Source organism: Caenorhabditis elegans, chromosome V (assembly GCF_000002985.6).
Source record: "Caenorhabditis elegans chromosome V".
NCBI classification, from domain to species: domain Eukaryota; kingdom Metazoa; phylum Nematoda; class Chromadorea; order Rhabditida; family Rhabditidae; genus Caenorhabditis; species Caenorhabditis elegans.
Genome location: NC_003283.11, coordinates 12,140,825 through 12,154,828, shown reverse-complemented (window position 1 = coordinate 12,154,828; position 14,004 = coordinate 12,140,825). Strand labels below are relative to the sequence as shown.

General features: G+C 33.8%; 4 protein-coding genes across 8 annotated transcripts; 2 read left to right on the top strand and 2 right to left on the bottom strand.

Moving 5' to 3' along the window:
- Positions 1–174: 174 nt before the first annotated feature.
- Positions 175–566, top strand: C27A7.9 (ShKT domain-containing protein; the record flags this gene model as incomplete). Its single annotated transcript, NM_001028513.1, has 2 exons — positions 175–234; positions 339–566. 2 exons carry the CDS (start codon positions 175–177, stop codon positions 564–566), a joined length of 288 nt encoding a protein of 95 aa, NP_001023684.1.
- A 144-nt stretch (positions 567–710) lies between these two features.
- C27A7.8 lies at positions 711–1,672 on the bottom strand (the record flags this gene model as incomplete). 2 transcript variants are annotated; one of them, NM_001129393.4, is made up of 3 exons in its annotated part: positions 711–819; positions 1,445–1,563; positions 1,610–1,672. In NM_001129393.4, 3 exons carry the CDS (start codon positions 1,670–1,672, stop codon positions 711–713), a joined length of 291 nt encoding a protein of 96 aa, NP_001122865.1. The 2 variants fall into 2 exon arrangements, with proteins under 2 accessions (NP_001122865.1, NP_001023683.2); NM_001028512.7 differs by having other exon boundaries at positions 1,610–1,627.
- Positions 1,673–4,121: 2,449 nt separating this feature from the next.
- che-11 (WD_REPEATS_REGION domain-containing protein) lies at positions 4,122–10,585 on the top strand. The gene is made up of 20 exons (NM_073646.7): positions 4,122–4,244; positions 4,396–4,528; positions 4,614–4,699; positions 4,747–4,868; positions 4,918–5,110; positions 5,714–6,035; positions 6,081–6,196; positions 6,687–6,938; positions 6,985–7,250; positions 7,300–7,417; positions 7,463–7,744; positions 7,853–8,066; positions 8,113–8,221; positions 8,269–8,649; positions 8,697–8,792; positions 8,841–9,511; positions 9,559–9,680; positions 9,723–9,935; positions 9,980–10,152; positions 10,195–10,585. Exons 1-20 carry the CDS (start codon positions 4,140–4,142, stop codon positions 10,532–10,534), a joined length of 4,314 nt encoding a protein of 1,437 aa, NP_506047.5. The 5' UTR covers positions 4,122–4,139; the 3' UTR covers positions 10,535–10,585.
- C27A7.3 lies at positions 10,536–13,904 on the bottom strand (the record flags this gene model as incomplete). Of its 4 annotated transcripts, NM_001269477.4 has the most annotated exons (16): positions 10,536–10,731; positions 10,785–10,932; positions 10,977–11,100; positions 11,155–11,208; positions 11,258–11,410; positions 11,462–11,582; positions 11,628–11,691; positions 11,755–12,003; positions 12,053–12,209; positions 12,257–12,470; positions 12,511–12,606; positions 12,649–12,792; positions 12,840–12,928; positions 12,970–13,246; positions 13,327–13,405; positions 13,810–13,904. In NM_001269477.4, the coding sequence occupies 16 exons, from the start codon at positions 13,875–13,877 to the stop codon at positions 10,591–10,593; spliced, it is 2,178 nt and encodes a 725-aa protein (NP_001256406.1). The 4 variants fall into 4 exon arrangements, with proteins under 4 accessions (NP_001256406.1, NP_001041087.1, NP_001256407.1 ...); NM_001047622.3 differs by having other exon boundaries at positions 10,543–10,731; positions 10,977–11,208; positions 13,810–13,877; NM_001269478.3 differs by lacking the exon at positions 13,810–13,904 and having other exon boundaries at positions 10,544–10,731; positions 13,327–13,411.
- Between the last annotated feature and the right edge of the window lie 100 nt (positions 13,905–14,004).

The following is a 14,004-nucleotide window of genomic DNA, read 5'->3' as shown; positions in this document are numbered from 1 at the left end:
AAATCTAAATTATAGGATTTCTTGGTTTTCTAGCTGTTTAGGAAATTTCTGTTCCAAGCTACAAAAAATGAAAAACAATGGAAAAATAGTGAGTAACCTAGGCAACATTAATCAGAACAGCGTTCTGGCCAAGAATAATCTGAAATATCTCTTTTTGTTGTTTTCGCCTACAACATGTGCCGGCTTACGATTCTTGTTCTATCTGCAGTACTATTTGCAGCAGTTCACAGTCAGGTGAGTTCTGTAAATTAACATGTCAATAAGTCGTTGATCACGTATAAATTCGGTTTATCACAATTTCAACAAAAAATTCAGTTACGTATTAAAAAAACGTTCAGAATTGCACCTGGTCAAACTGGGCAGCATGGACAACCTGTTCAGATTCATGTGGAAACTGTGGAAATCAGACAAGAGCTCGCTCGTGTTCAAGTCAAACAGCTTCATGTATCTGTACTGGAAACACAACTGAACTTCAGACGTGCAACAACGACGTTTGTATTTTTCCGAGAAAAAGCTGTTGCTCCGGGCAGCCTGCTTCATTGCAAGGATTCTTTAAATGCTCTTGATTTTTATTTTTTATTTTGCAAACAGTGATTTCATCTAACCATGAAGAGATAATGACATTCAGAAAGTACAGTAATCTATAAAGGCACAATGCATGAATAATACAGTTCTAAGTTGAACTACTCAAAAATTGGAAATTTAATTGGTTAAGCACATTCAAACATTCCATTAACAGAAGCCGGTGATCCAGTACAACAAGCAGTTCGAGGGAATCTGCAGATGGCAGGTGCACATACTTGTTGTGCGCTCGAATCTCTGAAACACAAAAATTTAGTTTTTTGTGATCAAGTGTGCCCATGTTTTTGTCATAAAAAAGGTGTTAGTTTAATCTTTCAAGTGTGCTGAACTATTGTTTTCAGCCATATTTTTGGTAGAACTTCCGATATAACAGATCAAACATTTAGGTTTTACGAGTCTCAAACTTTGGCTCATATGAAATCTGAAAGTTAATAACACTTTATTTAAAACCAAAGTTCGTGAGTTGAGCTGGTTGAAAGGTGGATGGGGCACCAGTGGGGAAACTAAATGAAATCAAGAAGACAGTGAAAAGTAACAATTACAATTATTCACGTTCTTTAATTCTCAAAAAAGTTTCAAGAAGCCGAAACTTTAATTTTTTATTAATTTTTATCAAATGTTTAGGCAATTCTACAAACAATTTTAAAGTATTCCATTAAGTTTTGGTGTCTATTTTGTATATTTATTCAAAATACACCAGAGTCAAGCTCCGTCTTAAAATTGGATAAAACTGGTACGCCATATAAAAATATGTGTGAACTCAAAATGAAGCTCCTATAGACAAAAATAAACTTTTTAAACAAGATCTAAAAACTATTATTAGATACTTGAAAGATTTTAAACAAACTTTCACATCACTCACCCTGAACATGTACAAGTTGTAGAAGCTCCTGTACATGTACGTGTCCTCTGTTGAGTTCCACAATTTCCACAGGTATCACTACAAGTTGACCACTCTCCCCATGTTGCCCAGGAGCAAGTCTAAATACAGTCTTAGTTTATTAGAGATTTCAACCGTTTAATTTACTTGTGCTTCAGCAACCATAACAACGCAGAAAAGTGTAGCAATAGCTAGAAAAATCGGGTTCATGTTGGTTTTTGACAGAATAATGTTGATGGTGACGTTGGTTCGGTGCCTTATAAACCTTTTCCCCGCTTTCGCCGCCTCCAACTATTTTTGCAAACGGATTAACGTGGATCACAATATTTGAATGAGTAATGTGAACAGAATGACAATTTGGGAGAGTTCAGACATAAAACATGATATCATGGGTGATATAAAGAGCGTAATATTGAGAAGAAAATTATATTATAGAGAGAATTCTCAGGGCAATAGGAGAAACCCAAATTTCATTAATGTATAAACGTAAGAATTTATCATCAAGTGCTCTTCGGTGTGGGAACTTAAGTTATGAAATAATAAAGATCAGATTGCGTTTTATGGATATGATGCTTGTCTTATATAACTTACAGGTTTTCAAGTACTTTACAGAATCGTCACGAACAAAATTGGTTAAAGTTACTTTTTTACAGGGTTATAATAAATGTTAATATGGAGTGCAATCCATAAAAAGTTACATAACTTAAATTTTGGAAATCGTCCGAAACACCTGATTCTTATATCGTTCGCAAATGACGCCCAACACAAAAATTACAGGAATTTCCTTTTTTAAAGCACAAATAATTTGTCATAGAAGGTTGGAACAAACAATCATATTGTTCTTTTTCTGAATGAAAGAACCTAACAGCTGACTTTTTTGCATAGTATTTTTGGTGGAAAACGTGCATGTTATCAAGTTCACCTACTGGATATAACAACTGAACTATTATTCAAATGTCGCGCGACAATATAAATATTCAGAAAACACAAAAGTATCGAAAGATCATGTAATGACCAATGATGAAAGTAGTAACAATTATGAATCACGCTCGGGTTGTAGGTCAAACTATATTCTGAACAGTACAGAGGATTTATAAGTATGTAATTGATCACGACGTAGGCAGAAGAGATGTTTCTAACCATTGGTTCAATATAAAATTGGGCATTTATATTGGAAGTAATCAAATAATGTTGTGAACAGATATGACCATTGAAAAATTGCTTAAATTACAGCATAAGAACCTTCCAAAGTGTTTTTATTTCTGATCAAAAAATGGAAATAAAAGTTAACTTGATCTATAGGTTTGCGGTCAAAGTGCCATTTATCTTCATAATATACAGGATGGCCCATAATTATGGGGACCGTAGTTTTGTACGCAAATCTCACGTCTCACAAACTAAAAAATGAGGGTTTGTTACTTTATTGATAGACAAAATATTTTTCTATCAGCTAACATAAAAAACTTTTCGATTGGTCGAACAACAGAAGTTTGGCAGCGTCGGGAGTGTAACATGTTTTCACCCTTCTGGCGCGCAACTTTTTTTTGCATAGTTTAGGTTCTCTAAATGTTGAAACTGATTTTTTCTGTAGTGTTTTGTGCATTTTAGAACCACAAAATATATTCTCACAGTATACAAAAAAAGAAAAACAAGTTTCATTAGAATCCAGCTTCTAATGGACAATTGTTTGGAACTAGCTAAATCCCGTTTTCGCAAAAAATTGAGCGATTTTTTCACACATTCTTGCATATTCAGTAATATCTCAGGTCATTGGAATGATAGGGACATAATTTTTTACACAAAAGTAGAAGTTGGACTGTAGATCTGAAATATATTATTTTCAAAAAATTCCGCCGTCTCCTGACTTTCAAACCGAGTCGAATGTGCGCGTTTTGAGCTTTTCAACCTATCTCCCTTCAATCAATGGCCACACTAACGGAAAATTATTAAAATGGACGAATTGTTTTGAAATACGTATTCTACAGTCAATGTCATTTTAAAAAGTAATAGTAAACTTTTTAAACTGGCAGGAGTCGCTGAAGACATCATTAGAAAGAAAAACACCCACACTAGCGCGCCAGCGACAATTTAACTTCGGAACGTCGGAAGGTGTGTAACGTGTCACATAATGATATTTTCAAAGTTTAATAACATATTTTGTTCCTAAGAATATGGGGAATAAAACCTATGCTGTTAAAATTTTTTTGAAGGATTGCATCAAATTTTATAGACGCAAGTATCGGTCCCCATAATTATGGGCCACCCTGTACTTATGTACATAGTAGGGTAAATGATTTCCAATACAACTTTGATTTATGTTAAATGTTTTAATGTTCAACATTTGTGGGGGAACTTTATTCATGATAAGAACCCAGGAAAATTATGTACTTATTTTGTCTTTTTTTTTGCCTTTGCCCGTCAGTTCAAACCCAAGTTCTTTCTTGAAACATCCCCTTTTCCGAATTTATCTAGATGTTTCCCCGAAATTTTAATAATTCACTTATCTGGTTTTAAATCGACATTTTTCTTCAATACTGCCCCTTTCTTTCCAATTCCATTCGAATATCTATTCCGCCTTCCCCCGCGAGCAAAATCTCCATGGCAACCAAAACACGCATCTCCCCTTTGTTGTTTACTTTTTGTCCTTACTTCCCGATTTCTTCAATTATTAACATAAATGAAACCATTTTTAATTGAATGGGCACCTCACTGTGGTTGGATTTGTGTTGTAACTCAAGATGAGACAACTGGAGAAGCAAATGTCGCATTTTCGGATCATTCAGTAAGAAAAATGAACAATCGAACGAGATTATAATCTGTTTTATTCATGGATCAAAGCTAAATCCTTGAGTTATTTTCAATAGATCTTTAAAACAAATATGTACTTGAGCGTATCTTCCCGTTTATTAGATAATAATTGAAACAATTTTAAGGGATCTGTGCAAGAAAAGGGGCCATCAAAACCAGGATCAGTTTCTTGTGTAAGATGGCATCCAAAGAAACAATTCGTGGTAGTAGGATGGAAAGATGGAGGAGTTTGTTTTATTCCAAAAGGAGGGAATGTTTGTGAGTGATTTTCAAAAAACTAATACTACAAAAAGTTATATATATATATATAAATAATGTTTTAGTAATGGAAAACTCATTTCAGCTCATACTGTGGTCGAAACATATCCATTTCCAAATCAAGGAGTAGATTGGAGCCACGACGGAACTGTTTTGATGACGTTGCATAATGTGAGTATCAATTTAAAAAACTTACAAATTATTTTATTTAATTTCAGCCATCATCAGTCCATTTATACTCCTACATGGTAATTGGAGAAGAAATTTCCACTTCAAATATAATGCAGATTGAGCTGAACGATCAAATTACGTTATGGTGTAAACGATTGAGCTATGACAAGTAATATAATTCATAAATCTGAGTGAAATTAAAAATGGTAAAATTTAAGATTCAAACCAAGTAAAATTTCTGTAACGGATGATGACAGTGGAGTTGATGAGTCACCGTTCGGTTCAAAAGAGTCACTGGCAGAAAGAAGAGATGAAAAGAGTACTGTACCAAAGGGTACTGAGTTCTTATTTGCAGGCAAATCAGGTACCATTTATGGAGTGGATAATGACCGACAACGGACTATTCATAAGGTGAGCTAGGATAAAGGTTACTAGTCTATGCACAAATGTAGCCAACTTTGTATTGAAGAGTTCTGGTTCCTAATAAATATTTACAAGCAGATGAAATAATACAGTAGTTTATAATTTTTCAAAATTTTCCATGTTTAGTAAAAAAATTTATAAATTCTACTTCTATGGAAGTTGCACGCACTGTATGCCAATTAATTACTATTAAGCAAAATGCAAGAAGGCAAAGGAAAAATTTAATTGTAAGAAAACTCCAATAAAAAAGCGACGAGTAGGAAATACTGTTCTCTTTAAAGACTCACGCCTCTTTTCACAACAGTCTTTTACATTACAGTGGTCCAGATTCACCTATGCTGTAGAGAAGTTACTTTGACCGCTCCAAAAATAATTTTAGAGATAAAAGGCATCAAGAATTTGTTTAAGAAGATTTTGATTTTCTCGTAAATATAAAAATTCTATTCAAAAATACAAACAGAACTACAGAAAATTTTTTAAAAATTTATCCAAATATTATTATTTTTGACATATCTGACTAGTGGTTACTCATAAATAAAAACTCAAATTATGTTTAAAAATCTAAAATTAAAAAATTGGAAAAATTTTCAGCTGGACTCGGAAATCTTATTCATGGGATACTGTGAGACAATATCGATAATTATTGTATTTACAAGAGATTGCTTCATTTTTCATTTGGCCAAGGGAACATCTGAAATGCGATGCGCAGAACGAGTAAAAGTGAAACTCGGAGGAAAATCTGAAAAATATTCTTTGGAATTGGATGATGGAATACTGGTGATGTGTTATGGTGAAAAAGAAATTCGAGTATGGGACTTGATAAAAGAGGAGAATGGAACAATTGCATTAGATGTAAACAAGGGATTTCAACCAGATGAGACAATAAATGTAGTCACAGTTAATGGGAAAAGAGGTAAGAAAACCGGAAATAGAGGTAATCAAAGAAAATATTGATCAGGTGTGATAACTGCGGCAACGAGTCTCAATAATATTGCTGAATGGAAACGAAAACGAACTGATACTAATGTCGAGAGTGCTTGGAATTTGAGTCCCAGCACGCATGTCGATAGCCAGGTGAGTGAAGATGACACGCTAATCCCCTTTTAGAATGTTAGATGAGAATATCCTCCAAATGTTATTCCTATTCGAGTTTCTTATAAATTTTGAGTTTATAGAACTGAACTAAAAACAAAATAGCTTTTTCCAAAGTAGGAAATTTTTTCAGTTTTCCACAAAAACATAGTATTTTAATAGTGTATATTTTTTCATCTATTTCGGTTGAGAACGTTTATTTTGCTAGTTGTCATTCAAACTTCATTTGTCAACATAGTTATAGCCAATTCACTCAACCTCACAAAATTAATTTGTTTTTTGATGTTTGATATGGTAGTCTATGTGTTTTAGTGTGAATTTTTTAACTCCATACTTTTGATTTTTTGCTGAGTGCTGCCAATGCCTCTAACCGGAACTACAACACTATAATTTTTTAACTTACATTAAGGTATACTTAAAATGCAATTATTATGATAACCTAAACGTCTAATTTTAAGAGAGCTTATTTAAGGTTTCATTAATTCGTTGGAGTCCGATACTGAGCACAGCTGCTTTAATAACTGAAGAAGATCTTGTCTTAATTGGAGAAAACTCATTGACAGTAAAAATGCGTGGAAAAATGGCGGCAATTCAGACCAGTTCAAATAGTTTCACTCTTTTACATGCGACAAGTGGAGTCTCTCAAGATTTGAAGTTGTCTATTCCTTCTGCAAAAGGAATTTGTCTCGGAGAGAAGCAACTTGTTGTTTGGAATGAAGATACGGTATTCAACAGATATTCTGAATCACCGGTTTAATAAAAATTTGCAGGTAGTCACTTATGACGTACAAACATCTCTTGCAACTATCCAATGCACATCATTTTCTTGTAACACAACTTCTGTTGCAATTGTGAATCAAAACTTGTATTGCATCGAAAAAGACAAAATATTTGCGAGGACTCTTCAAGGAACTCTTCGACAAGAAATTTCCTTACCGGAAATTGAAGGTGATCCGGAAATACTTGAAGTGAATCGATGTTGGATGGCAGTTGCTACTACAAATGGATTCATTCGAATTTATAACTTAAGCGCAAAGTACAAAAATTTACTAGAAGCTATTGATTTATTGATATTAAACTTTCAGAGATGCCCAACAAGAACACAATTCGAAATACATTATCGAAAATGTGAAGAATTTTTATAAATTTCATACAATCCGAATCAATCATACTGGAAATAAAGTCGCTGTATCTTATTTAGAGGTAGTTGTTTTGTTGCAAATAATGCAGGAGCTTAAAATTTTTCAGGACGTGTCGACAGTTGCTGAACGCCTACTTGTCTACGACGCCGAACTCGATGCAGTTTCTTATTTCTCGTTTGATCGTGGAATGACAGATACGCAAGAATATGAAACCCAAGCAGAACTTGCTCATACAAGCAGTGGAAGACCTGTTACAGCAGCTGCACGGAAAATGGCAAGAGAACAATCAAGATTTCAAATGATGAACCATCGTCCTGGAGCTTTTGAATGGGATGAGAATGATGCAAGATATCTTGTAGTTGAATGCATACATGTTGAACCTGAATCAGTAAGTTACTTCAATCTGGACAAATGTAGAATTTTCAAAACAATATAACACATTTTTAACCAGGTCAATTGTTTAAAAAAACTTAGAAAACTTCCATCTTGTTTTCAGACCGATCAAAGAGTTTTAACAGCATTTGTAACTTCTGAACATGGAATACAACTTCAAGGAATGCAGCAAAAAAATCTGCATTGTGGAAAACTTGTTTCAGTCTCTGTTCCAAATTTTTATTTTGTTCGGAAATCTGGATGGGATGAGGAAGACAATCGAGATGAGAGAACTATTGGAAAAACTCTCGTGGCTAAATGTCTTCGAGAGTTTTTAGGTATGAAAGGACCCAGTTGCAAGTTATAAAAATACATTTATTTCAGGAAACGAAAATTGTGACGAATCAACTAGAAAAGCCATGATGGATTTCTCATTTTACCTGACGATTGGTAGCATGGACGCTGCATTTAAAGCAATTCAATTCATAAAAAGGTCCGTTGTTAACTCAAGAAACTCTATTTGTGATTATGATTTTTAAGCGATAGTGTATGGGATCATATGGCATCAATGAGTATTAAAACACGTCGACTAGATGTTGCAATGGTTTGTCTGGGACATATGAAAAATGTGAGAGGAGCCCGGGCGGTGCGGAGATCTCAACAAAATGGGGAGAATGATTCAATGAAGTGTGCAGCTTTGGCAATTGAATTGAGTATGCTGGAGGAAGCATTGATTATCTATGCACAAAATGAAAGATATGATTTGATGAACAAGCTTTATCAGTCTCAAAATATGTGGTCATCAGCTTTTGAAATTGCTGAAACAAAGGATCGTATTCATTTGAGAAATACTCATTACAACTATGCAAAGTATTTGGAAGCAAGAAGAGATCAAGCAAGTATTGAAGCTGCTATTGAGAAGTTGGTTTATTTGTAGTTTTGAATGATAACAAAAAATATATTTTCAGTTACGAAAAAGCAGGAGTTCATGCTTTTGAAGTTTTCCGAATGCTCAAAGACTATCCAAAACAAATAGAACAATATGTTCGTAGAAAACGTGAAGAGCGAGTTTATTCAAAAATTCTAAAAAATATTAATTCACAAAAATTCAGATCATTGTATAGTTGGTGGGGAGCCTACTTGGAAAGTGTTGGAGAATTGGAGGGTGCAATAAGCTTCTACTCTTCTGCAAAAGATTATTACTGCATGGTTCGTGTAAAGTGTATTCAAGGCAAAACCGATGAGGCTGCTCGGCTTGCCGAAGAATCAAAAGATAAAGCAGCGTGTTATCTAATTGGAAGAATGTATGAAAATGATGGTGACGTAGTGAAAGCTGTGAAATTCTTCACAAAGGCACGAGCGCTGTCATCTGCAATACGTCTCGCAAAAGAGCATGACATGAAAGATAGGCTTGCTAATTTATGCTTGATGGCGGGTGGATCTGAACTTGTAAGCGCTGCAAGATACTACGAAGATCTTCCTGGATATGCACACAAAGCTGTAATGCTGTATCATAAAGCTGGAATGATTGGAAGAGCTCTTGATTTGGCATTTCGTACTGAACAGTTCAGCGCTCTGGATTTAATTACCAAGGATTTGGATGCAGGAACAGATCCAAAAATATTGAGAAGAGCTGCTGAATTCTTTGAAAATAATCAAAACTACGAGAAGGCAGTTAACTTTTTGTGCCTAGCAAAAGAGTTTTCTGGAGCCGTACAATTATGCAAAAATAGGAATGTGAGAGTCAGTGATAAATTTGCAGAACTTATGACTCCAACAAAAGGTTCGTGTTTTCTTTTGAGATTCATGTAAAATTTACACATTTTGAAGATGACATGCCAAATGTACAAGAAAGAAAACAAGTTCTTGAAACAGTGGCGGAGCTTTGTCTTCAACAAGGTGCCTACTCAGCAGCAGCAAAGAAGTTTACACAAGCAGGAGACAAACTATCTGTATGTTGGTATAATTTATATAATGCTCAGTTTCCATTTCAGGCAATGAGAGCTCTTCTCAAATCCGGAGACATTCAAAAAATTCGATTTTTTGCAAACACTGCTCGAAACAAGGAGATCTACATTCTGGCAGCCAATTTCTTACAAACGACTGATTGGCAAGATAATCAGCAGACAATGAAAGATATCGAAACATTTTATACAAAATCACAATCTTTTGAACATCTTGGAAATTTCTACAAATCAGTTGCAATTGTATGAGGTTCTTAGTGTTTGACATGTTATTTGTTTATTTTTAGATTGAAGCCGAACATTTGAGAACTCTTGATAAATCGATGGGAGCTTTGGAAATGGCGGCAGTTTGTGTTCTGGAAGCAGAACAAAAAAATATGTCCACGACTGGACTTGATGCATTGAAAGAGGATTTGAAAAAATATGTAGTTCAACTGAGGAAACTGCAGAGTGTTTTAGAGTGAGTAAAAAATTCAAGAATTGGGCTGAAAAATTAATTTAGAGTAATGAAAAACGATGCAGCGGATGGAATGCGTCAATTAACAACTCTTGCAGAAGAATCAATTGATGATGATATTGTCCCGTGTACACGACTTTTTGCTCTTATAATTGAAGATCATGCCTCTCGGAAGAATTGGAAACCTGCGTACAGAGCAATTACAGGATTACAAAAGAAAGTACCAAATGTTGATTTGGAAACTTTCGTAGAGACATCCACATTGGATAAAGTATGTGATGAAATGAGAATGGAAAGAGTGACAAAGAAAAAGAAAGAAGAAGTTGAATCTGATGGTGAAGAAGTCGATTTTTCACATTCTTTACGGAGACAAAATGTTTCGTAATATTGTAATATTAATATTTTTATTGAACAATGAAAATAATCTGATATGGAACTCGTTTACCAAAGTGATGTTGTTATATTTCTGCGAAGATACACGTTTTGTTGGTGACTTAATGCTCCAATTTGAAATTGAAAACTAGCAATGTTTTCTACATCTTCGATAGTTGATGTGTAATCAAGAAGAATGGCATCAGAATCCTGTTTCAGAATTTTAACTTGATTATGAAACCAAATATTTATTAGTGACCTACCATACAATCCATTGTTGTTTTTTTGTTCAAAATAGGAAAAACGAAAGCTAGTGCTTTCGTGTCACTATACTTTTTGCATAATGGTGGATTTGTAGACAGCCAATTTCCGGTACATGTAATCAGAATACGGTAGAAATGAGTTGGCTCTCTAAAATGAAAAATTAAAATTCAATAGGTTTTAATTGTAGGTACTTTGATTCTTCATCGTCCGCTATTCCATCTAAATTTCTATCAACCGCTAGTCCAGATAGTACAAATAGTTTTCCATAATGTTTTAGGTATTCATCTGTTTTTATTGAAAGAGGCACCCAAATATCTACAAACTTGATGGTTTCATCTTTCAAAGAAAGTAAACTGGAAATTAACTCACTTTTCATAAAAGAAGATGGGAATTTGTATTGAGCATTGGCTAGTTTACTAATTGCTAAAACAATTTCGAAGTTTTTTTTGCACAGTATCAACAGTTAACACACCTTCTGATCCAGCAGTGAAGAAATTATCTTTGGTGTCAAGTTTAGGACATTCAATTGAATATTTAGTGTTTACAAAACTAAATGAATTTTCAAAAACACTCTGGTTTCTGGAGAAGCTGAATGTTAAAGATTCGATCACACCCTTGCGAACATCTTAAACTTTTAGAAAAAAAAACAACAACAACTTAAACAAAAAATAGTTACCTTGACGATTTTTATGAATGATAAGTGAATTCTCACAATAACTTTGAAAGCAGTTATTTTTCGAGTAAATCGGGAGATTTTGGTGTTCTTTGCAATTTTCCAAATGAAGAGAAAGCTTCTTCTGAACTTTGGGATTTTAAAGTTACAGTTTGAAAATTGATCTTACCAAATCGTGCCCCTCGGCTTTATCACACTGAAGAACTTCTGCTGATCCAAAATTTAGACATTCCCTGAAGTTAATAAGAAATCTCAACATTAAATCTCATAAAAAAAACATTCTTTCAAAAACTTACTCCATAGAATCCCATTTATTTTCTCTAATTGGTGGGTTTTTCAAAATGCTATCGAAAAATCCAATTGTGCCATTATTGTCCACTGTTCCTTCTAAACCAAGCAAATAGAGCCACAAATTCATATATTGAACATTTTGAAACGAAGGAACTGTGACATTTTGTAGAAAAGATGGTCCGCGGGCAAACATTACAGTATGCATATTTTCATTATGATAGTCGTATCCATGGTCTCCTAGGTTGGTTTCACTTCTAAAAAAGCGTTTTTTTTTAAATTTTTTTTCTCAAATTATCTATGTACTTGTAAAACGAAGTTCCTGGTTTCCCTTCAATAATAATATCGCCAACACGTTTTGATTTTGAGTAATGCTTCCGTAAAGGTATGTCATTAATTGTATTCACTTTTACTCCATCAATTTTACATCTTATTTCGCCAGCTACTTCATCTATTGATCTATCTGAAAAAAATCTTCAAAGATAAATGTTCTATGAACTGTTTACTAACCGGTTTCATTTAGATGTATTCTTGCAACAACGCCTTTTGATAAAACTAATCCATCCATATTTACAATTGTTTCAACTTCGATTGAATTATTCAAAGCTTGCATTCCATGATCAGATACAATAACTAAATTTACACATTCAAGTAGATTTTCGTCATGTAAAGCTTTCATCAGAATATCAATATAATTATTTACTTCTTCAAGCTCTTGATTGACCTGAATTTGTAGGGTTGTATTTTTAAAGTGACTTGAATACATTTTTCTGCATGTGGCCAGCTTGATCTGGTTCGTGAAGATAAGCAGTTATAAGTGCAGGGCGTTCAGTTTCTGGGAGTTTGAGCCATCCAATTAACTGAAAGTTTAGAAAGTTACTCGAAAATCGTGACGAACAAACTGTATCAATTCTTTCTTTTAATGGTAACTCTTGATTATAATCAGGAGATACATCTGGCATATACCCCGTAATATTATAATAACACCCGACCCAGAAAAGGCAATGAACACGGTTTCCAGTTAATCTTTTGTATGCCGACCAAATCTAAAACTCAGAAATTTTGAAGGGATATTTAAAGAATAAAAACATACGGGCTCAGCTTGATAAAACTCTTTGGCTTCATGTTTTCTCATAGCGAGTAGTTCTGGGTACAAATTAGGATCAAACACGTAATTGTCAGCTGGAAGAAGCTATTTGATTTTAAATGAATTTTTAACTCACTGATTCCATGTGATTCAGGATATAAACCAGTTACCATTGTGTAATGATTTGGAAAAGTTTTTGATGGAAATGATGGATATACCCTATCGGCTTTCACTCCACATTCTGCTATCAATTCCAACGATTTTACTATTCTTCTTTCTAAATATTCTTTCGCAAATCCATCAAAACTTAATATGACTAGAGGCGGGGTCGAAAATCCGTCAATTTGACATTTCCCAAGATTTTCACACCCGGCCCACTTGTATTCTGCAGTTGGCAAATTTTTTGATCCGCTCTGAAAATAAAAAATTCAAACGGGGAAAAATAACCAACTCTGGATAAAAGTCTTCATAATTTATTGAAAAAAAAACTAACAATAGTGGCTGCTGCAACAAGTCCCAATAACACTAATCCAGCAATAAACGATAACATGGCTAGGCTCCAAATAACTATCCTGAAAAAAAAACTTATAAGAAAAGTTTGATAATCTTAACATTTTATATGATTTAGAAAAGTTAAACATATATTTTAACAAAACTTACTAATTTTAGATAACTAATAGTAAGTTTTGTTAAAATATAAATTCGCCCCGACCAAAGTACAAAAGAAGGCTGAGCAAGGTTTCCTGAAAGACGTCCTCTATATGGCTTATACATAAATAACAAAATTTAGGAAAAATAGTAGTTTTTTATAGAAACTTTTAATTATTAATGTAAAGGAAAACGAAACTGAAAAGCAAAGCAAAAGGATGAAAAGAAAAGCTTTCCGAGAAAAGTGTATGTAATCAATCAAATGATAAGAACTAGATCGAAAATGAAATAAATGGGTGTTCAGGAATTCTTTTAAAAATATACCTACTTCATTAACTTTTTCTTCCATGACGTTCCTGTTTTTTTGGAGTTCACATCTACAACACGGTTGCTCATGGCCGATCGAAATATGGAATAATGTTTTCAGTTGCTATTGAAAAACATTTTCAGCCAAACTTTGAAATATGTGTTTTACATTTTTCTCTCGACCGGACATGAATAACCGACAGTAAAAAGAGAGAGA

What these genes read in the sequence shown, in the direction of transcription:
- che-11 (NM_073646.7), top strand. Translation starts at nt 4,140, where the DNA reads ATGAAACCATTTTTAATTGAATGGGCACCTCACTGTGGTTGGATTTGT. An exon ending in ATTTATAACTTAAGCGCAAA is followed by an intron (nt 7,251 to 7,299) that starts GTACAAAAATTT and finishes TTAAACTTTCAG; the next exon opens with AGATGCCCAACAAGAACACA. An exon ending in AAACTGCAGAGTGTTTTAGA is followed by an intron (nt 10,153 to 10,194) that starts GTGAGTAAAAAA and finishes AAATTAATTTAG; the next exon opens with AGTAATGAAAAACGATGCAG.